Here is a 22,327-nt window from a genome sequence, read left to right as displayed (position 1 = left end):
ATGCCATCCAGACTGAGGAAGACCCGGAAACTCCGGGGCCACGTGAGCCACGGCCATGGCCGCATTGGTAAACACCGCAAGCACCCTGGAGGATGCGGGAACGCTGGAGGCATGCATCATCACAGGATCAACTTCGACAAATATCATCCAGGTTACTTCGGGAAAGTTGGGATGAGGCATTACCACTTAAAGAGGAACCAGAGCTTCTGCTCGACTGTCAACCTGGATAAACTGTGGACGCTGGTCAGTGAGCAGACCCGGGTCAACGCTGCCAAGAACAAGACTGGAGTTGCTCCCATCATTGATGTCGTGCGATCGGGCTACTACAAAGTTCTGGGGAAGGGAAAGCTCCCTAAGCAGCCTGTCATCGTGAAAGCCAAATTTTTCAGAAGAAGAGCTGAAGAGAAGATAAAGGGTGTTGGAGGTGCCTGTGTTCTGGTGGCTTGAAGCCACTCAGGGAGGCCAATTAAATGCTAACACTTTCAAAAAAAATACATTTTATATACACATAAAATTCTCAAAAATTATACATACATACATACATACATACATACATACAAGATGTACTAGGTTTTCTTTTGGGCCGCCAACCAGCTCCTAAATCATTACATGGAGACTTATCATTAGTTATGCTCGGCCCTAGGTTCTGGCCAGAGGTGTGTCCCTCTCTTTCTCCCTCATTCTCTCCTCCACTTCTTTCTATTCTCTCTGCCCACCAGCCCCACCTATCCCTCTTTTGCCTAGTTATTGAACATTCAGCTTTTTATTAGAACAATCAGGGGCACAAATTAAAACAAATGTAACACGTCTTTACATCATTAACAGAGGCAACAGAAACAAATGTAACAACCTTTATACATTTAAATTAATATTCTATAGCATAAACAAATGTAACACATCTTTACGTAGTTAAATATTCCACAACAAAGTCTCATAATAAGTGTAATTTTTAAAAGGTCTCAAAATAAATGTAATTAAAAAAAAACAAAGTGTAAGACCCTCACCCCTCATTCTCAAAGGGGCGAGAAGAAATTTCCTAGCAGAATGTTTTCCCAGAAAGATAGTTTCCTTCCCCTCTCCCACCTGGGAGATTCCAAGTACTAGGACACTCAGTCCAGCCAGCCACCTGGTACAGGCTGATAAAGGTGGACTAACTCAAGAACAGCGGCCTTGCTCTAAGAACAAATAAATAAATAAATATAAAAATAATAATAATTTCAAAACTAGCTGCCACAGCAGGATGAGATAGAGCAAAAGACCTCGCACCCGTGCCAAAGCAGCTTCAAAAAGCCTCTTTGTACTCACACCTTTAAAAGACTAACCCCACAGAGGAAACACAACTCCTCTCTACCTCACTGCGACGGGGATGGAGATGAGTTCCAAACATGTTTGTATTATGCTATTACAGTCTGAGCCTCTCCTGTGGTCTCTCTCTGGGGGTCGTAATCTGGGCACAGCACAAAGTGTTTGTCTGTGGAGATGACTCACAGCAAAAGAGCCAGATTTAATTCCCAGCATCCATGCGGAGGCTCAAAGCCAACCATAACTCCAGAGGATCTAACACTCACTTTTGATCTCCATGGACCCTGCATGCACATGACGCCCAGACATACATGCAAGTAAACACTCATACACATAAGACAAAAATAAATAAGGTTTTATAGCTGGGCATTGTGGCACACGCCTTAGATCCCAGCACTTAAGAGGCAGAAACACTTGGATCTCTGTGAATTCAAAGCCAGTCTGGTCTACTTCCTGGACAGCCCAGGGCTACATATTGAGACCATGTCTCAAAATAAATAATAAATAAATTTATGAAAAGTACTTACACGTTCTTTTAAAATCAAAATTAAAAGCTCTCAGGGGCTAGAGAATAACATTAGCTGGTGGAGCTCTTTCCATCCTGTTAAGATAGCTAGCCAAGTATAGAGACCCAGCCCTGTCTGTCCCTCATTCAGGAGTCAGAAAGAGGTGGTCTGGTTCTCTCTCTCTCTCTCTCTCTCTCTCTCTCTCTCTCTCACTCATAAAAAAAGGGTGTGCATTGTGGAATAGAATATTTGTCTAACTATGTAAACATGTGTTGCATTTGTTTCAATTTGTGCACTTGCCTGCTTAAAGTACATGGTTGGTCTAATAAATTTAGTTACAAGGGCTAGTGGGCCAAGCATAAGGCTGAGCATTCATAATAATAAGTCTCTGTGTCATGATTTGGGGGCTGGCATTCTGAAAAAGCCTACTACACATATGAAGGACAGAAGCAAGTGCTGATTTTGTAGAGAGGCTCTTGGGTCCCAACAGTAATACTGGGCAGCTCACAACACCTGTAACTTCAGCTACACGAGATATGATGCCCTCTTCTGGCCTTTTTGGATATTGCATCCAGGTGGTGTACATAAACCCACAAAAGTACACACACACAAACATTTAAAATTATTTTTAGCTGGGCAATGGTGGTGCATGCCTTTAATATCAGCACTCGGGAAACAGAGGCAGGTAGTTCTGAGTTTGAGGTCAGCCTAGTCTATAGAGTGAGTTTCAGAATAGCCATGAACTACACTGAGAAACTATGTCTTGGAAAACTTAATAATAGTAATAATAAATGAAAATGAAATTTGAGAGGTTTTTGCTTTTTAAAAATTCTATATGCCTTGGTATCTTGCCTGTCTGTATGTTTGTGCAAGGGTGTCAGATCCCTGAGAAATGGAGGTAGAGACAGTTGTGAGCTGCCATGTGGGAGCTGGGAATTGAACCTGGGTCCTCTGGAAGAGCAGCCAGTGCTCTTAATTGCTGAGCCACCTCTCCAGAACCCTTTTTGTTTTTGTTTATTTTCGTTTTTGTTTTTTAGAGACAGGGTTTCTCTGTGTAGCCTTCACTATCCTGGAACTCACTCTGTAGACCAGGCTGGCCTTGAACTCACAGAGATCTGCCTGTCTCCTTCCGAGCCCTGGGATTAATGGCATTTACTACCATCACCCAGATGAAAATAAATATTTCTAAAAACTCAAAAAGGTAACACTAAGAATAATTTAAATGTATCATGTTCAGGGCATTGCTACTGTAATTGTTAGATTTGCACACTAGCTGGCAGAGAGACTGAGGACATTGCTAGTGTGATCATTAGATTTGCACACTAGCCGGCAGAGAGACTGAGGACATTGCTAGTGTGATCATTAGATTTGCACACTAGCCGGCAGAGAGACTGAGGACATTGCTAGTGTGATCATTAGATTTGCACACTAACCAGCAGAGAGACTGAGGACATTGCTAGTGTGATCATTAGATTTGCACACTAACCAGCAGAGAGATTGAGGACATTGCTAGTGTGATCATTAGATTTGCACACTAACCAGCAAAGAGACTACCCCAGTGCTTTTCCTTGCATTAACTCTTTGTATTCTGAGGACCACAGTGTCAATGTGATTGTCACAAAAACTTGTAATCCATATCTGTATCTCCTAACATTTCCACTTGACATAGATTCACATACTCTAATTGTCCCAAACATACCAAGTTTCATGACACAGAACCCAAGTCCACTTTAAAAAACTTTGTAGAAGGAGCTGCGGGCAGGCCTGCTTTTTGTCCCGCCTGGCTCCCGCATGGTTAGCTTTACACCTGAAACAACAATACACAACTGTATTCATTTAAACACTGCCTGGTCCATTATATCTAGCCTCTTCTTGGCTAACTCTCATATCTTGCTTAACCCATATTTAAAATCTGTGTAGCACCACGAGATGGTGTTTTACCGGGAAAGATTCAGCATGTCTGACCTGGAGGCTGGCTCCATCGCATCTGACTAGAGAGAAGAGGCATGGCGATTGCCTCACTTCCTCCCAGCATTCTGTTCTGTTTACTCTGCCTGCCTAATTTTCTGTCCTATCAAAGGTCCAAGGCAGTTTCTTTATTAACCAATGAAATCACCTCAAAACAGAAGACCCTCCCACATCAAAACTTATTTTTTTCCCTTTGAGACAGGGTTTCTCTGTAGCTTTGGAGCCTGTTCTGGAACTTGCTCTGTAGACCAGGCTGGCCTTGAACTCAGAGAGCCACTAGTTAACCACAGGGGTCTAGAGTTCTGTACAGAGAAGAAAAAGGAAGCAATAAGGTGGGGTGGAGAGAGACTCTACTTCTCTTTTGGATGGAGGAATGAAAGAGGTGAGAAATTACTGGTGGCTGCTCCACTGCTTCTCTGATCCTTCAGGTTCTTACCCTGATATCTGACTCCTGGTTTTTATCAATAAGATTAACTAGATTTATGTTTTGTCTGGCACCCAACATGGGGTACCATTTGTAGTAGAATGTTTCTTTCCCATTCGCCTGTTCCAAATACCCAGCAGCCACTTCTGAAATAATCGACTTGGAGGCTTCATATAAATTATAAATTCTCAGCCAATAGCTCTGACCTATTACTAACTAGCTCTTACAACTTAGTCCTGTAACAGAGAGTCCTGCCAAGTCAGTGCCAGAAGGTTAGCAAGTAACCCTCTCTAGTCTTGAACCCCCGCTGGGCCATACCTGGTCTAGCTCTGGAGTCAGGACCCAGCCCTAATCTATCCTTTGTGTTACAGATACCTTTTGTTGCCCTATGTGAATCTTGTCTGAGAGTTTCCTATGGTTACAAAGCCAATGCAAAACTTGGTTAAAAGGGAACCCAGAAAACTGTGGTACCTCATGAATCAGATATTTGCACTTGGCATTGTGTTTTTGGAAGCTTCATTCAGTTTGCTTAGAAATATGGAAATCTACTAGGTAAAGCGTAAAGAGAAAAAATTAAAATGCCAAGAGACAACGGGAAAGAGCTTCAGTCCACAAAGGCTGAGTCTCCCGCAGGTGAAAGGCTGAGTTCATTCTCAGGGTGTCTCTGAGTCTTCATTTCACGCACCCACATGAACCCACACAACCACACTACGCTGCCTGGAACAAACCCATTTCTATTCACCTATGTGCTGCTCAGAAGCTCCTAGGTTTTACTGATGAGATTAACTCGATGGCATTCAACATGGAGCAAGAAGTTCCACACAAAACCTGAGAAAGCTCAAAAAAAGATTCTAAACACACAAAAGCAGAGTTAAACGTGGCTTCTTGGTAACCACTTTTTCTACAGTGGGTTCTGTTTGCTGGCAGTGAGCAGAAGCATGGCTCCTTTAAGAGATCGCTTCCCCACTCAACCTTAGCAGCAAAAGCTGTAAGGCTTTTTAGAGTCCCCACTACCAAATACTTAAGTGGGGTTCCTAAGCAGCGGATGATGCACTACTTGGTGGCAGTGTGGACCCAGAAACTTCCCAGAGTTGTGGCAATAACCTTGGCTCACCGGCACCTCCACCATGAAGCTAGGCTCTTAGAACTAAGGAATGGGGCAGAGCCCTAAGTTTCCACGTTGGTCCTAGACATTCCGCTTAGCAGTTTAAAGACTCATGTGGTCAGCAAAAGACAGAGTTCAGACAAGAAAAAAATAAACCTCTAAATACAGTGTGTGTGTGTGTGTGTGTGTGTGTGTGTGTGTGTGTGTGTGTAGGCTTGGGATGGTGGGGAACCTTATTACCCAATCATCTTTAAGGGGCGGGCCTTAGTTAAGGCGTGGGTCTCACTGGGACCCAGGGTAAAACATGTGCACCTCCAGGTGTACTCTCTCTGCGCCTTTTGCCTTGGGACATTGCTGTGCTTGGATTTCTCGTTTCCTGTTTCGTGAGTTTTCCCCTTATAATAAATAAAATATAATTGCTTTATCCTTAGCTAGCCTGGTCATTTCAACACTTGGCACCCAACGATCGGATATAGAATTCCAGGCCTTAGGCTTCTGCTGGGTGGGGTGCACACGTTCGGCCCACGCTGCCTCTCTCAGCCCACCTTAGCCATGGCTTGTGTGCATAGCTAGTCGTTCATTTGGGCACAGAATTCTTGCGCAGCAGCCCTGCAGAATGGCGGTTCTTTATATTTCCTCATTAAACACCTCAGAGCTGTACAGTTGCGGGGGGACCAGGGTGCCTGAGGACTCGGAGCCACTCTGCGTCCAGTTTTTCCACGCTGCAGAAATTCAGGAGAGACGTGGGCTACCCTGGTCTGAGCCAGCTGTTCTGCGGCTTCTAATAATTTGTCTGCATTTGCTATTCTACTGCTCGCAACTGCTGACCAATCAGGGACTACCTCGGAGCACACAGTCTGTGATTTATACTAAATAACTGTTTTTAATCTGAGCATATCTTTTAGCATTGAACTCTAAAATCAGATTCAGTCCAGCCACGCGGCTCCAACTGCACCATGACACCTACTGGCAGGTAATGGTTATTGCACCTACTCCAGCTAACTAAACCAAAGGTAAGACTTAATACCGAAAATATTAATTATAAATTTATAATTTAAAAGGGCAATATGGTGGACATATCCAGGGTTTACTTATACCATGCATGAAGTCATATAAGACTCACCAAGATAGGATAGATAATGGAGTATTTTCTCTTACTTTGTAAAATGATAATGAACTAGACATTGTTAATGAAATTATTGCCTGTATATATTTGTATATAGTTATTGTACTAATTGTATCTAGTTTTACTATGTTAGTTAAAACCTTCACTTTTTATTTGGACAAAAAGGGGGAAATGCTGTGTGATACTTTGTTTCTGTTCTGACAAATAGAGCTTGCTGGGAGTCAGAGCAAACTACTAGCTACCATAGAGGCCTGGAGGTCTGTCCAGAGAGGAGACAGGAAGTGCTAGGGCGGGGCAGAGAGAGACTCTAGGCCTTTTGGAGAGAGGAACAGAAGAAGTGGGAAGTCACTGGTGGCTGCTCCATTGCTTCTCCAATCCATTAGGTTTTTACCCTGATATCTGACTCCTGGCTTTTATTAATAAGATTAACTAAATTTACACTTCCCTGAATCATTATCTCTTCAACCCTAAAGTTCAGTGTTAAACATTTTTAATTACATGTGTATTGGGGGAGGGGCACATGTCACGGTGAATGTTAAGTCAGAGGGCAACTTTTAGAGAGTCAGTTCTGGCCTTCCACCATGTGACCTGGAGATTAAACCCAGGTCCTCAGGTTTGAGGACCCACTGAGCCACCTCACTGGCCCCTTCAACTTTTAAAAGTTCAGTTACAATTAGGTAAGGTAGCCAGGAGAGTGATGCATGCCTGTAATTCATGATTTCAGGAGGCTGGGGCAGGAGGACTGGGAAGTCAAAGTCATTCTCAGAAAAATATAGAGTTCAAAACCAGCCTGTGCTACATGACACACTTGTAGTATATTATTTTAAGGTGTGTGACTTTTGTTTATGCTGCAATTGTTGAACTCTGTGAAGTTATGATTCTTTGCCTGTCTAAAAGACCTGCTGGTCTAATAAAGAACTGAATGGCCAATAGCAAGGCAGGAGCAGGAATAGGCGTGGCTGGCAGGCAGAAACTGTAACTAGAAGGAGAAATGAGCACAGGAGGATCAAGAGAGCAAGGAGAGGGGGGTATCAGGGGCAGCCCTCCAGCCACGCAGCCTGTAGCAGTTGTAACACGGGACCCCCTTGTTCCATCCCACCTGGCTAGCTTAACCCCCAAAATAACCACATGGAAATTGTATTAATTAGATTACTGTCTGGCCCATTAGCTCTAGCCTCTTACTGGCTAACTCTCACATCTTGATTAACCCATTTCTATTAATGTGTATGGCCACTTGACTGTGGCTTACCCGTATGACTTTGTAGAAGGAGCTGCGGGCAGGCCTGCTTTTTGTCCCACCCGGCTCCTACATGGTTAGCTTTACACCCAAAATAACAACACACAAACTGTATTCATTTAAACACTGCTTGGCCCATTAGTTCCAGCCTCTTAATGGCTAATTCTTACATCTTGCCTAACCCATATTTAGTAATCTGTGTAGCACCAGTCTTACCGGGAAAGATTCAGCATGTCTGAACTGGCAGCTTGCTTCATTGTGTCTGCCTCAGAGAGGAGAGCTATGGCATCTGAGCTCACTTCCTTTCTTCCCAGCATTCTATTCTGTCTACTCCACCCACCTAAGGGTTGGCCTATCAAATGGGCCAAGACAGTTTCTTTATTAACCAATGACCTTCTTCCATCATGAGTCTAACCAGCGTCCATCTTGAACAGGAGAATCATGGCGTCTGCCACACTTCCCTTTTTCCCAGCATTCTGTTCTGTCTACTCCGCCCGCCTAAGGGCTGCCCTATCAAAAGGCCAAGGCAGCTTCTTTATTCAACCAATGAAATCAACACAAATACAGAAGGACCTCCTACACCAGCAGCCAGCCACAGAGCGAAACTCAGATACACAGAAGTAAAAAAAGGAAAAAGCCCAGAGGCAAAGGTCAGATGGGATAATTTAAGAAGAACTGGCCAAAAACAAGCCAAGGCTGGGCATCATAGCTAATAAGCCTCCGTGTATGGTTTTTTTGGGAGCTGTATGGCTGCCCCCCCAAAAGCCAAAAAAAGTCAGAGGAGTAAAACATCACACAACACAATCTTAGAAGAGAAATAGAGAGGGAGAGAGATGGGGAAGACTGGAGAAAGGAAGAAAAGGAGAAACAGGGTGAGGGTGGGCCTGAGAGGACTGGGCGTCGGGGATGAATATGATCAAAATACATTGCATGCTTATGTGAAATTCTCAAATATATATACATACACACACATGCACACACACACACACACACACACACACATATATATATATATATATATATATATATATATATATATATATGACAATGTCTCACTATGTAGCCATGGCTATCCTAGAACTCACTATGTAGACGAGGCTCACCTAGAACTCACAGAGATCCGCCTGCCTCTGCCTTCATAGTGGTGGGATTAAAGGTGTGCACCACAACACCTGGCCTCAAAATTTTAAATATTTTTAAGAGAGAAGGAGGATAAAGAAAGAAAAGTGAAGAAAAAAGAAGAAAAGAAAATCTGTTAAATTAGTGAATTTAAATGACAGGAGGACTGGATGCTTCCGTCTTTCTCAGGCTCTTGGGGACTTGCAGCAGCATCCAGCAGATGCTCAAAAAGTGTGTTAAGTGACTGAATTCCAGAGTTCTGGATACATCTTGAGAGCATTCTGGGACCTCCCCTGTGATGTCACAAAGCCCCCACCATGCCTCTGACCTTGGCCCTGGCGCTTCTGTGCAGCCTGAGCGGTCCAGGGGGCTGGGGCTGCCTGCAATGCGACCAGTTGGTGCAAGGTGCCCTCAGCCAGCTGCACGCGGCCATCATTCCCAAGCGCTTCCACCTGGAAGAGCTGCAGGCACGCGCGCAGGCTCTGCTGCTGGGCATGGAGGGGTCTTTCTTCAGGGACTACGCCACGAAAGCATTCGTGGGGAAAGTGGGTGTGTGCTTGGGTACGTGGGGGAGAGGCCGGGGCAGGGGTGGACCTCTTGATGTGACGAAGCCTCCCTTCTGGTCTGCAGGTGTGGATAACCTGGAGAACGTGGCGACCTCCTTCACGAACCAGACCCAGTACATAAAGGCCAACTCTCTGACAGGTAGGAGACCCTTCAGCCACCTCCTGGGCTCCCTTTCGGCACTCCTACAGCTAACAAAAGCCTGTGACCTTTACTGTGAGGCAGAGGTTTGAGATTCCCGTTTCGGAGAGGGAGAAAAGCTGAGGCTCAGAGAGGTCAGGTGACCAGAGTCACACCGAGTGGAAGATGTATGCAGGACACTCCTATCTCCACGATGCCCATCACAAGGCGTGATCGGCCACACACTTCTGTTTTCTTGTGCTTCTCAGACACTACGGTTTTTATAAATGGAGAGTTTGTCGAGAGTTTCCTGTCGAAAGACTACAATTTCCAGCTTCTTTTGCAGACTACGGAAATCATTTCTGCAGCATAAAAGTCCCATCTTCCTTGTAGGCATTCGGGCCGTCTGCGGTCTCGCAGTCAATAAACATAGCTCCACCTAAGGTCAGACCAAGCCTCTCTATCCTTCTGCCGTTCTTCTCTCTACAGCTGCTTTCCAAGTAATCTAACATCTGCAGTAACCTTCCCAGCAGTCTACCCCGAGCCTGTCATCCTAGCGACTCAGGAAGCTCAGGCAGGAGGACCACGGCTTAGAATTCCGCCCCAGTTAGAGTGAGTTCAAGGCCAGCCGTGCAGCTCTCTCCACGCCCAGGAGTCGCCAGGACCAGCCGGTTTTCCAAGTACACATATTCTCATCCCCAAACAATTAGGAGCCTGGCAGAGTTCAGATTCTTTGTGACATTAAACCCGTTATTTTTGCAAAGAACCAAAATGAAAATCTCTAAAATCTGGGGCGGTTTTTCTTTCTTTCTTTCTTTTTTAAAATTTAACGTGTGTGGATGTTTTTGCCTGCATTTATTTTGTGCCATGTGTGCAGTACCTGTGGGGGTCAGAAGAGGGCACCAGATCCCCCTGAGACTGCAGTTAGAGGTGGTTGTAAATCACCATGTGGGTACTGGGAACTGAGCGTAGGTCCTTTGGAAGAGCAGCCAGTGCTCTTAATCCCTGAGCCGTCTCTGCAGCCCGGTTTAGTCATTCTGCAAGTGGTTCAAGTGGAGCTCGGCACTGATGAGCCCCTGTTCCCTCCTCAGATGGTCCTCTGCTGGAAGAGCTGGTGAGCCTCAGGGAACATGCCATCAAGAAACTAAAGAAAGCGTTAAAAGCCTATGAAGTAAAAGGTGTCTCCCCAGCCTCCCTTACACAGTCCCTACCCTCCCCTGTGACTCCCAGCATCCCCGTCACGCCAGTATTCCTTCCCCTTCTTCTCCAGATCTGCCCCTTCCCTCTCTTCCTCCCTTCTGAAGCCACCCCCATGTCTCCATGCCACTCACACCAGTTCTTTTCTCTTTCAGCCTGCGACCACAAAGTTTGTCGTGAGTCCTGCTTTTCCTGTTCCCCTCCCACACCTATTCCCCATTCCTCTCAAATCAAACCCTGACGCTACATGTCATGTGTGCAAGCATGTGCACATGCATGCATGCCTTTGGAAGCCAGAGGTATCCTGACACCTTGAGTGTCATACCCCAGTACCATCTACCGTGTTATTTTAGTTATTTTTTTAATTTGCATGTGTGTTTTCATGAAGGGATGTTCAGCCCATGTAGTGCCCATGGAGCCCAAATGGGGGTGTCAGGTCCCCTGGAACTACAGCTGCAGATGCCTGGGAGTCACCCTGTAGGTGCTAGAACCTGAGCTTGGGTCTTGTGCAAGATTAGGAAATGTTTTAACTTCTGAGCCCTCTTCGGCCCCCACCTTGGTTTGTGAGACAGGTCTCTTAGCAGCGTCACAAAACTCGCTGAGTAGGTTGGTTATCCAGTGCTTTCAGGATTCCCTGCCTCTCTCTCCTCAGAGTTGAAATCAGAAGCAGTACCCACCACGTTTGACTTTCTGTTCTGAGCATCTTATCCACTGGGCTTTTTCTGTCTCCCCTCCCCCATTATTCCTTCTTCTCCTTCTTCTCCTTCTCCTCCTCCTCTTCCTCCTCCTATTCCTCCCTCCTCCAGTTCTCACTCTATAACCCATGCTGACCTAGAACTCATGACAGTCCTCCTGCCTCCGCCTCAGCAGTGCTGGTATTTCAAGAGTCACCACGTTAACCTCAAGACGTGCTTTTTTGTTTGTTTTTACATTTTGTTAGGATGTGTGTATGCATAGCACACATGTGGAGGTCGGAAGAAAGCTTCCCTAGGGGTCTCTAGGATTGAACTCAGGTCACCAGTCTTGGCGGCCAGCACCATTTCCAGCTGTCCCATCTCACTGGCACCTGCAGCTGTGGTGCCATAGGGCGTGTGGCATTGACAAATTCCACATCTCAATGGCTCAACATGATAAATGCTCTCCCAGGTACATCCGGCGGGGAGTCCTGTAGCTCTTCAAACTTTCACTGCCCCCATGTTGATGGCCTACACTGGCCTCGGGAATGAGGGAAGCACACAGGAAGTTTTGTGCCTACCATGACCCACCATAGTTCATTTTACTTTGATTCAGTATAGCACATGTGGGTGCAACTCCCCACAAAGGATCCTGGGAAATGTCTTCCTGCTTGCACAGGAAGAGGAGGAGCCAGGTGAACCGGCACCATGCCCACCTTTGCCAGATGAGGCTCCAAGACTGGAAAGTAGAAGGTGCAAAAATCAGTAACTGTTGAGGCTGACAAAATGGCTCAGGAGGTAAAGGTGCTTGCTATCACGCTCGAGTTCAGTCCTCAGACCCCACACAATGGAAGAACAGATTCACAAGAGCTGTTTTCTGAGCTCCATGCATGCACACAACTAAAATGGGAAATGACAGCAACAACAAGAACGCTTGGTTAAGTGCCTACAAATGAGAAGAAACAGGCGGCTGGCCCAGATCTGCTAGGCTGAGGCAAGAGAATTTTAAGTTCAAGTCTAATGTGAGTAACTTAGCAAAATGCTGTCTCAGGAGTAAAAAAAAAAATAGAGGACTTTGTGGTATAGACCAGTGATGGAGCCTCTACCTAGAATCCCCCAGTGAAGGGCTGGGATGTGGCTCAGTGGTGGAGCCTCTACCTAGAATCCCCCAGTGAGGGGCTGGGGGTGTGGCTCAATGGTAGAGCCTCTACCTAGAATCCCCCAGTGAGGGACTGAAGTGTGGCTCAGTGGTAGAGCCCCTGCCTAGAATCCCCCAGTGAGGGACTGAAGTGTGGCTCAGTGGTAGAGCCCCTGCCTAATACTCAACACCTTGAATTCAGTGCTTAGCACCACCCCCAATATCTATGATCAGAACCAGAGCATTGAGCCACATGGCCTATGGAAATTCCATTTAACTCTTTGATGATAGAAAAATCATTTCTGGAGCTGGGAGTGGTGGCGCACACCTCTAATCCTTACTCAAGAGGTAGAGGCAGGCGAATCTCTAAGTTCAAGACCTCCCTGGTCTACAGAGTGAGTTCCAGGACAACCAGGGCCACACAGAGAAAAACTGCCTCAAAAAAAAAAATCAAAAAAAAAGGAAGAAAAAAATCATTTGTCACATAAACCATCTGCTGTGCTGGGCAGTGACTTCCAACCTTCAGTGGCTCGGGGACCCCATCTCCTTTCTGCCTTGTTCCCTCCCTGCTCTTGGGGTCTGCTTTTCTCCACATCTCCTTTTCCCCTGCTCAGACTTGCTCAAGGAGGAGGTCATGGACTGTTTCTACTGCAAGAAAATCGCCCCCAGATGCATCAAGGAGAAGTACTGCTATGGTAAGCTGCGGGTCTGGAAAAGGCAGGGGTGCTGTGTGAGAGGCAGTCAGGGCCTCAAGTCCTTGGCCTTGTGGAGGTGGATTTCAAGGCTCCCCATCAGCACTTGGAAGGTTGAGGCAGGAGGATCTGGAGTTCAAGGCCAGCCTGAGCTACAGTAGCTCCAGTCTGCAAACCCAGCCTGGGGTAGGGTTGAAGAGATGAGTAAATTCCTGAAACTCACTGACCTGCCTGGGTGAATTTGCAAGTACTAGGTTCAGTGAGAGACCCTACATCAAAATCAGAGCAGAGAGGAATTGAAGAAGATACTTGACATTGATCTCTGGCACACCACAAATCACTAAACAAATCATTTGCATCGTTAATCAAATCATTTGCATCATTAAACAAATGTTGCACAGCATAAACAAATGTAACACATCTTTAACTACCAGTCTATAACAGATATTCTCAGACATGGAAAGCATAGAAAGACTGACTGGATCCATTGTTCCCACAGACACATGCAACCTCACAGCCGAGAGCACAGTGTCCACCCTCCTGGACATTGTACAGCTCTTCCTACTCTTACTGTTCCCCTCCCTCCATCTAGGTCTCAAAGCCATGGCTTCAGGGAGGCTCCTCAGTGATACCTCCAAAAATATCACTTTCCATCCAACTGCATCTACACCCCTCTACCTCTGTTTTATCCATTGTTTTATGCTATTATTATTATGTTGATTTTATTCTAGTTTAAAGATGTATTTTTAAGAGCTACAGACAATTGTGAACCACTATGTGGGTGCTGGGAATCAAGCCTTCCCCCGGAAGAGCAGCCGGTGCTCCTACCCACTGAGCCATCTCCCTATATATACCCTGTTCTGTTGCTGTGAAGAGACACCATGACCACAGCAGCCCCTATAACAGAAAGCATTGAATTGGGACTTGTTTATAGCTTCAGAAGTTGAGTCCATTGTCATCATTTAGGCCATTGTCATTCAAGCCACCACACTGCACTCCCTGGCCCCCCATTGACCTGTAGTCCCCTCTGTCACAATGCAAAATGCATGCTCCAATCCAAAAGTCCCCGTAGTCTGTAATAGTGTCAGCACTGTTTAAAAGGTCAAAGTCTCTTCTGGGAGGCAGGCAATCTCTTAACTGTAACTCCCTGGAAAATAAGAACAAAAGAGCAGATCACATACTTCAACATCACTGTTCCAGAAGAGAGGAAAGGGAGCAGAGTGAGGAGAGACTGGACTAAAGTAAGACCAAAACCAAACTCCAAACTCTGCGGCTCCATGTCTGACATCAAAACACTCTTCAGATCCCGCCTTTCAGCTTTGTTGACCGTAACCCACTTCTTTAACTTGGGCTGGTTCCACTCCCTGTCAGCAGCTCTCCCCCGACTCTGGGGGTCTTCAAGGCAACCCAGGCTTGACCTTCACAGCTTCATGTAACGGCCTCTCTGGGCCTCTGTCTTAGGGTTTCTGTTGCTGTGAAGAGACACCATAACCATGGCAACACTTATAAAGGAAAACATTTCACTGAGATGGCAGCTCACAGTTCAGAGGTTTGGACCAATATCATCATGGTAGGAGCATGGTGGTGTGCAGGAGGACACGGTGATGGCTACATCTGAACAGAAAGCAACAGACACTGAATGAACCTTAAACAAATGAGACCTCAAAGCCTGCCCCCACAGTGACAACTTCCTTCAATAAGACCACACCCCCAATAGCGCCACTCCCTGTGAGCTTATGGATCCAGTTACATTCAAACTTCCACAGCCTCCACTCACGGACAGCCCTGACACATGCCTGCCCTCAGCAACTTTCCTTAGCCATGGAGGGAGATTCCCAAACCCTTTCTTCTCACTTTGATTCTAAATGCAGAACCATATGGCTGAATCTGCCCAGTTCTGCTGCTTGCTGGACCTAGAAGTTGGCTTCTTCGTTCAAATACATTTCTTTTTTTTTGTTTTAAGATTTACTTATTTATTACGTATACAGTGTTCTGCCTGCATGTATGCCTGCATACCAAAAGAGGGCACCAAATTTCATTACAGATGGTTGTGAGCCACCTTGTGGTTGCTGGGAATTGAACTCAGGACCCCTGGAAGAGCAGCCAGTGATCGTAACCGCTGAGCCATCTCTCCAGCCCCTCAAATACACTTTAATCGGCCATAGCTTCCTTCACTGCTTAAGCTTTTCTTCAATTCTGCTTCACAGATTGAAAGCTTCGGTTGGTGGGGCGTGCCCTGAGCTCAAAGGCCTCATTCCATTTTGCATCAGGCTTTTCTTTAACCTTTTAATCTCCTTGAGCACCGCACACAGCTCCATTCCACTTCCTGGTGCTTCTTTTCTCCTCAAACTGCACTTTCCACATTTTCCCTTGCTCAGCGTCTTCCTTTCAGTGTGGGTCTGCATAAGTGTGATCACTGTGACCGGCTAATTCTAGGCTGTCTTGAAGTCTCCTTCACCAATACCATTAGCTCAGAACTCTTCAATTTAACCTCAGGCAGATTGGTTTTTGGACAAGGGCAGACAGTAGCCACATTCTTTGCCAAAATATCACAAGAAGAGTGTCTAGGCCCCTTCTTAATATTCTCCTCTGAAACCTCTTGAGCCAGGCTGTCATAATCTCTCAGCACCACCGTCTTCCACACTCCTACTAGTATAGCTCATTAAACCCACTTAAAGCAGTCAACTGCTTTCTTAATCCAAAGCCCCAAGGTCCACATTCCACCAACAAATGTCAGGCCTGTCACAGCAATATCCCACTCCCTGCTACCAACTTCTGTTAGCGTTCTATTGATATGAAGAGACACCATGACCATGGCAACTCTTAATTTAAGAAAGCATTTAATTGGGGCTGACTTTTATTTCAGAGGTTTAGTCCCTTATCATCATGGTGGGTCATGGTCCTGGAGAAGGAGACTCTCTCTCTCTCTTTTTTTTTCTTTCCTCCTTTTTAAGAGATAAGGTCTCACTATAGCTCAGACTGCCCTCGGCTTAGAGTAGACCTCCTGTCTCAGTGTCCCAAGTGTTTAGATGACAGTTGTGAGCCACCTCACCCAGTTCTTTTCTTGGGTTTGGATCCAACTTCTTGCCTCCTTCCCATATACAACAAGAAGTGGATTTCGGCTGGGACAGGCTGGGCCATAGCGTTTGCCATGGCGAATGGTACTTCAGAGCACTGGGTGGTGAACCAGGTGAACAGGTGGGGTGGAGGAGGTTACAGAGGGTGTCAGGTTGGCACTGAGTTCTACTTCCAACTGCCCAGTGGATGGGCAGCCCCGCATGGCTCTCAAGTTCCAGTCTGACAGCAAGCTGAGGAACATGGTGTTGGTGGGCAACTTGGTGGCCATAGGACTGGCTATCCTAGCCTTCGTGGTCATCCTGATCGCGTAAGTCGCCCCTAACCCTCTAAGTCCCTCAAACATGGACACCACCCAAGTATGGTGGTCCTCTACTCTGACCTCAGCACTTGGGAGGCTTGAAGCGGGAGGATGGCTATAAGTTCAAATCCAGTCTGAGCAACACAACAAGATGCTATCTCAGAGTGTGGGGAGAGGTGGGGATGTGGCTCAGTTGGTAATTGCCTGGTATGATCAAAGGCATGGGTTTGATCCCCAGTACTAGATAAATCAGGTATAATGTCACAATCTTGTCATCACCACACTTGGGAGGTGGAGGAAGGAGGATTAGAAGTTCATCCTTGGCCAAACAGTTGAGTTTGAGGCCAGCCTGGGCTACATGAGATCCTGTCTCAAAAAAGGAAAAGAGAAATGGGGTAGGGGAGTAGGGAAGAAAGAAAGAAAAACTAGATGCATAAAGGGGTCGTTCTTTGGTCCACCTCCCATCACTATATCCTTCAGTACCCCTCCTGAAGGCGGAGACTGCTCATTCGTTTCCTGGCTGCCCAGACTCGAATAATAACACAGAAACTATATTAACATATGGTTATTAATATTATTATAGTAATATTATTATAGTAATGTTACTATTATAATTATTATATTATTATAATGTTAATTATATTAACATAGAAATTAATAGCACTGCTTAGCTTATTAACTAATTAAGCTTCTTATTAACTAATTCTTACATATTAAATTAACCCATTTCTTTTTTTGTTTTTCAAGACAGGGTTTCTCTGTAGCTTTTGGAGCCTATCCTGGAACTAGCTCTTGTAGACCAGGCTGGCCTCAAACTCACAGAGATCCACCTGCCTCTGCCTCCCGAGTGCTGGGATTAAAGGTGTGTGCCACCACCGCCCGGCCAAATTAACCCATTTCTTTTAAGCTGTGTATCACCACGTGGCTGTGGCATACCTGCAAGTTTCTGTCCAGTGTCTGTCTCTTTCAGCAGCCACATGGTGTTTTCCTGACTCCGCCTTCTTTTTCCTCTGTCTCTGTTTGGAATTCCCACCTTGCTCTATTCTGCGCTGTCATAGGCCCAAGCAGCTTCTTTATTTATTAACCAATAAAAGCACCACACACACAAAAGGACTTCCCACACCACCCACCCACTTTTTTCCTTCTCTTTCCTCCTCTCTCACCCTCTTTTTAAAAATTTTTTTTCTTACTGGTTTGTCAAGACAGGGTTTCTCTGTGTAGCCCTAGCTAGCCTGAGACTGACTTTGTAGACCTTGAACAGGTCCACCTGCCTCTACCTCCTGAATGCCAGGATTAAAGGCATGCATCACTACTACCAGCAAGATATTATTTTTAATTATGCATATATTTGTATGTATGTATGGGGAGCCCATGGAGACCAGCAGGTGTCATAGGATTCCTGTTAGCTAGAGTTGAGGTAGTTATGAGCTACCGTGTAGGCACTGAGAACCAAACTTGGGTTCTCTGTAAGAGCAGTAAGTACTCTGAACCCCTGAACCTTCATCTCTTCTGTCCCTCTCATTTCCATATTTTCTCTCTCTTCCCACATTTCTCCCTGTGCCCCTCATTTTCTATATTCCTCACCCCTAAGTCACAAGCGACTGAAGTTCTCCAGTTTTATTTCCTCTCTTTATGAGTCCCTTCTTCCATTAAAAGGAAGGATGGAGCTGGGCAGTGGTGGTGCACACCTTTAGTCCCAGCATGCGGGAGGCAGAGGCAGGAGGATCTCTGTGAGTTTGCCAGCCTGGTCTACAGAGTTCCAGACCAGCCAGAGATACATAGTGAGACTTTGTCTGAAAATGTTTTTTTAAAAAAAGTGAATGTATTACTCAAAGCCAGTTTGTCCCAGCTGGATTGTAACCAAATATTCTTCATCAGCACTGTCACCAAAGTACCCATCTGTTAAACTTTTTAAGACAATATCTCACTATGTAAATGAGGCTGCCCTGGAGTTTGCTCAGTAGACCAGACTGGCCTCCAACTCACAGAGATCCGCCTGCCTCTCTCCAGTGCTGGGAATAAAGCCGTGTGTCACCATGCCCAGCTGGTAATATTTTGAGACAGGGTCTTAAGTACCCCAGGCTAACTTGGAACTCATCTTCTGCCTCAGACTTCTTAGTGCTGGGATGACAAGTATTAGTCTGGCATAAATGAAATTTAACAGCGCGTGCTACATAGCCAGGGAACACAGGAGGGCACCTCTATCTATGAGATTGCCTAGAGCTACAGAAATTTATTCTTTGCAGTGCTGGGGAGTGTGACTCAGAGGTGGAGCCCTGCCTAGAATCCCCCAGTGAGGGGCTGGGTGTGGCTCAGTGGTAGAGCCCCTGCCTAGAATCCCCCAGTGAGGGGCTGGGTGTGGCTCAGTGGTAGAGCCCTGCCTAGAATCCCCCAGTGAGGGGCTGGGTGTGGCTCAGTGGTAGAGCCCCTGCCTAGAATCCCCCAGTGAGGGGCTGGGGTGTGGCTCAGAGGTAGAGCCCTGCCTAGAATCCCCCAGTGTGGGGCTGAGGTGTGGCTCAGAGGTAGAGCACTGCCTAGAATTCCCCAGTGAGGGGCTGGGTGTGGCTCAGTGGTAGAGCATCTGCCTAGAATTCCCCAGTGAGGGGCTGGGTGTGGCTCAGTGGTAGAATGTTTGAGCAGCATTCTGAGGCCTATGTTCAGTTCCTTCGACTTGAAGTCATTATCTGGGGATGTCCAGATAGCTCAGTGGATGAAGCCAATTGCCTGATAACCCAGGTTGGCTCCCACATGCATGCCATAGCAGCCACATCAAACACACAGAAAACTAAATGAGTAAATAAATGTAAAACATGTAACTGTTTGAACGTGCAGGCCAGACGCCCTATGTCATAAGTAGGCAGGTGTGAATTGCTTAGTCCACGCCTGTCTCTCAGCTGCCTTTAGCGGCTGCCAACCCTGGACATTCCTGAGCTTGTGTCTTCCAGCCAGGCTTTGCTTCTGACGGCCAGCAGATTCCAAATGATTGGGTTAACCACTTCCCTCGAAGGGAAGCGAACAGAAGTCCCTGGTGGGTAGGAGGGAAGATGGTCATGCTGGGAAAATGAAATTAAAGTATCGCAGCTGCAGTTTGGTGACTAGAGATTTGCATTCAAACAGCAGAGGACCTGGAGTAGTGGTGGGCACCACGAAGGTGAACAGTCCTGTCAGGGTGTGGTAGTTAATCTCAGGCCTGCTTCTACAAGGTGATGTGAAGATGACCACGTGCTTGCGAGAACAAGCCTTTCCCGCGAGATCACCGCGGCTCAGTGTGGGTCCCGCGAGATCACCGCGGTTCAGTGTCCTCATCGGGGACGAATATTTTTCCCCCAAATTTTGGAGACAGGGTTTCTCTGTGTAACTGCCCTGGCTGTCTTGGAACTCACTTTGTAGACCAGGCTGGCCTCAAACTCACAGAGATCCTCCTGCCTCTGCCTCCCAAGTGCCGGAATTAAAGGTGTGCACCATCACTACCTGGCTTTGGGCTGATATTTTGACTTTGATTTTGATGTGTACAGAGATGTGCACCAGGAGCCTGCCTAGTGCCCTCAGAGACCAGAAGAGGTCACTGGATCTCCCGGGACTGGGGTTACAAATGGTTGTGAGCCATCATATAGGTGGAGGGAACCAAACCTGTGTCCCCTGGTAGAGAAGTGAACACTGAGCCGCCTCCCTGCCGCATTCCTGTTATCCAAGGAGACCAAAGGCTCAGAACCTGACTGGAGAGACCTCTGGGGTGGGCTGGGATGGGACACTAAACAGCTGGCAGTAGATTTGTGTCTTCAATTTGTGAACTGCCAGGTGGGTGCTGGGAATTGAACTCAGGTCCTCTGGAAGAGCAGTCAGTGCTCTTGACCGCTGAACCACCTTCCCAGCCCTTGTGTCTCCAGTGTGTAAGTGAGAGAGACAGGGTCTGAGCAGGTTCTAGGGAGAGAATCCCTGAGATTAGCGCTATGTGCAACGGAAATGAAGGAAAACCAAAGGACGCCAGGCTTTCATCTTACTGTTTTCTTCAATTTGGATCTTGGGGGCAGGGTCTCATGTAGCCCAGGCTAGCCTTAAAATCACAGTGTAGCTGAGAATGACCTGCCCCAACCGTCTAGGTTACTACCATGCCTCACTGAGTTGGCGCTGGAGGTGGACTCCAGGCTTTCAGTGCTCAAGCCCTCTACCCACCGAGTCCCATCTCCAGCCTCATGTCATCTGGGCCCAGCCAGTGACATCTAAGCTTCCATCCATCAGGTGGGCTTTTTATTTTCTCCCTGAGACACAGTGAGGCGTTACCTTTCTCATACAATGATACCAGTGTTTGGATTCAGCCCAGCTTAAACTCGGGATGATGTCAGCTTGTCTTAATTACGCCTGTAAAGACTGTTTTCCAAATAAGGCCACTTGGGCGAGAGCTGGGTATTGAGAAGTGGGAGACAGCTTGGCGGGATGTTGTTGAACCGTGGTACTCTGATCTGTCCTTTTGTTATGTCTCCTTCTGTCCATCCTGTCCATCCTTACTCCTGGTTCCCTTGATTCCACATTCACCCAGTCCTGACCGGAAACTAGCAATGATTCTGGTTGAGCCCCTGGTGTGTGTGTTTCAGTTCCATCCTGCCATCTAGCTATCTATATCTACCTACCTATCGTTTTGTGTGTGTGTGTGTGTCTGTCTGTCTGTCTGTCTGTCTGTCTGTTGTGTACACACATGCATGCCAGGACAGGCATGTGGAAATCAGAGGACAACTCTAGAATCTGTTCTCATTGTCAGTCATCTGGGTCCTGGGAATCAAATTCAGATTGGCAGACTTATTGGAAGCTTGCTTTACCTTCTGGGCCAACTCACATCCTCAGGTTTTAGGTTTTTTTGAGATATGGTCTCACTGTGCCCAAGGCTAGCCTAGTTCTCAGGACAGTCCCCTTGTCTCAGCCTCCCAAGTGCCATGATCACAGGCGTATCCACCTGGCCCATTTTAACCTCCTCCTTTTCCTTCTGTCTGTGCAGGGCTTGTACTTACAGACAAAACCGAAAACTCCTGCTGAAGTAGGCCAGGGACTTTGCTGTTTGTAAAAGGAAAATACATTTAATAAAATCAATGACAATCCTTAGTGTCTGCCCATTCCATGTGGACACTTGGACCTTTGGTTCAATAGGTGCTCCGAAAGGTACTAGGCACTGGACACCCTGTCTAGTGTGCTTAGGCAGGCGGTCCACCCTGAGGTGCATCCCCAGCTCGGTTTTTGGTGGGGGGAGGGGAGTGTCTTTTTATTTTTTTTTTAAGACAGGGTGTGATGGGTAGTGTCATCAACTTGACAGAATCTAGAATCACATGGAAGATGGGCCTCTGGGCATGCATACGACGGACGGGTGTTATTTTGAGTCCATAAATTGAGGTGTGAAGGATTGCCCACTGTGGCTGGCACCATCCCCTTAATGGAATTCTGAACTGTATACGTGGAGAAAAGAACTAAGCAGCACAAAGGATAAAATAATTTTAAAGAAATAAAAATGAAAAAAGGAAGACGGACATACAAAAGGAAAAAAAAGATGGGAGGGAAGCAGACATGGAAGGAGGGAAGAAAAAGCAGGCAGAAGGAATTGAGGGAGGTAGAGAGTTCACATAGTTAGTGTCCTCTTGGCGCAGAAAATTGCATTATCCAAAGTCTCTGCTCTTGCGCCAGTGTCTGTGACCTTGGAGTCCGTTATCCCAAGCAGTTTTTGTAAAGGCCTGAAAAAGCGTGTATCAACACCACTTTTCCATTTGTCAAAGCTTTCAGTCCAGCTTGTGGTCAT

The 22,327-nt window shown here is 46.5% G+C and overlaps 2 protein-coding genes across 3 annotated transcripts; both read left to right on the top strand.

Annotated features, from left to right (window-relative positions):
• On the top strand, positions 1–484 carry LOC121452186 (60S ribosomal protein L27a-like). Its single transcript, XM_041658066.1, has one exon. It carries the CDS (start codon positions 1–3, stop codon positions 445–447), a length of 447 nt encoding a protein of 148 aa, XP_041514000.1. The 3' UTR covers positions 448–484.
• Positions 485–9,104: 8,620 nt separating this feature from the next.
• Izumo2 (IZUMO family member 2) lies at positions 9,105–21,581 on the top strand. 2 transcript variants are annotated; one of them, XM_041657295.1, is made up of 7 exons: positions 9,105–9,336; positions 9,418–9,492; positions 10,563–10,649; positions 10,824–10,844; positions 13,095–13,175; positions 16,434–16,557; positions 21,539–21,581. In XM_041657295.1, exons 1-7 carry the CDS (start codon positions 9,105–9,107, stop codon positions 21,579–21,581), a joined length of 663 nt encoding a protein of 220 aa, XP_041513229.1. The 2 variants fall into 2 exon arrangements, with proteins under 2 accessions (XP_041513229.1, XP_041513942.1); XM_041658008.1 differs by lacking the exon at positions 13,095–13,175.
• The last annotated feature ends 746 nt before the right edge of the window (positions 21,582–22,327 follow it).

The sequence above is a fragment of the Microtus oregoni genome, unplaced genomic scaffold (assembly GCF_018167655.1).
Source record: "Microtus oregoni isolate MIOR12 unplaced genomic scaffold, Mior012 000000F_ref0000247, whole genome shotgun sequence".
Taxonomy (NCBI): Eukaryota; Metazoa; Chordata; class Mammalia; order Rodentia; family Cricetidae; genus Microtus; species Microtus oregoni.
Note: the sequence above shows the minus strand (reverse complement) of the source record. Positions and strands in the feature narration are given on the sequence as shown.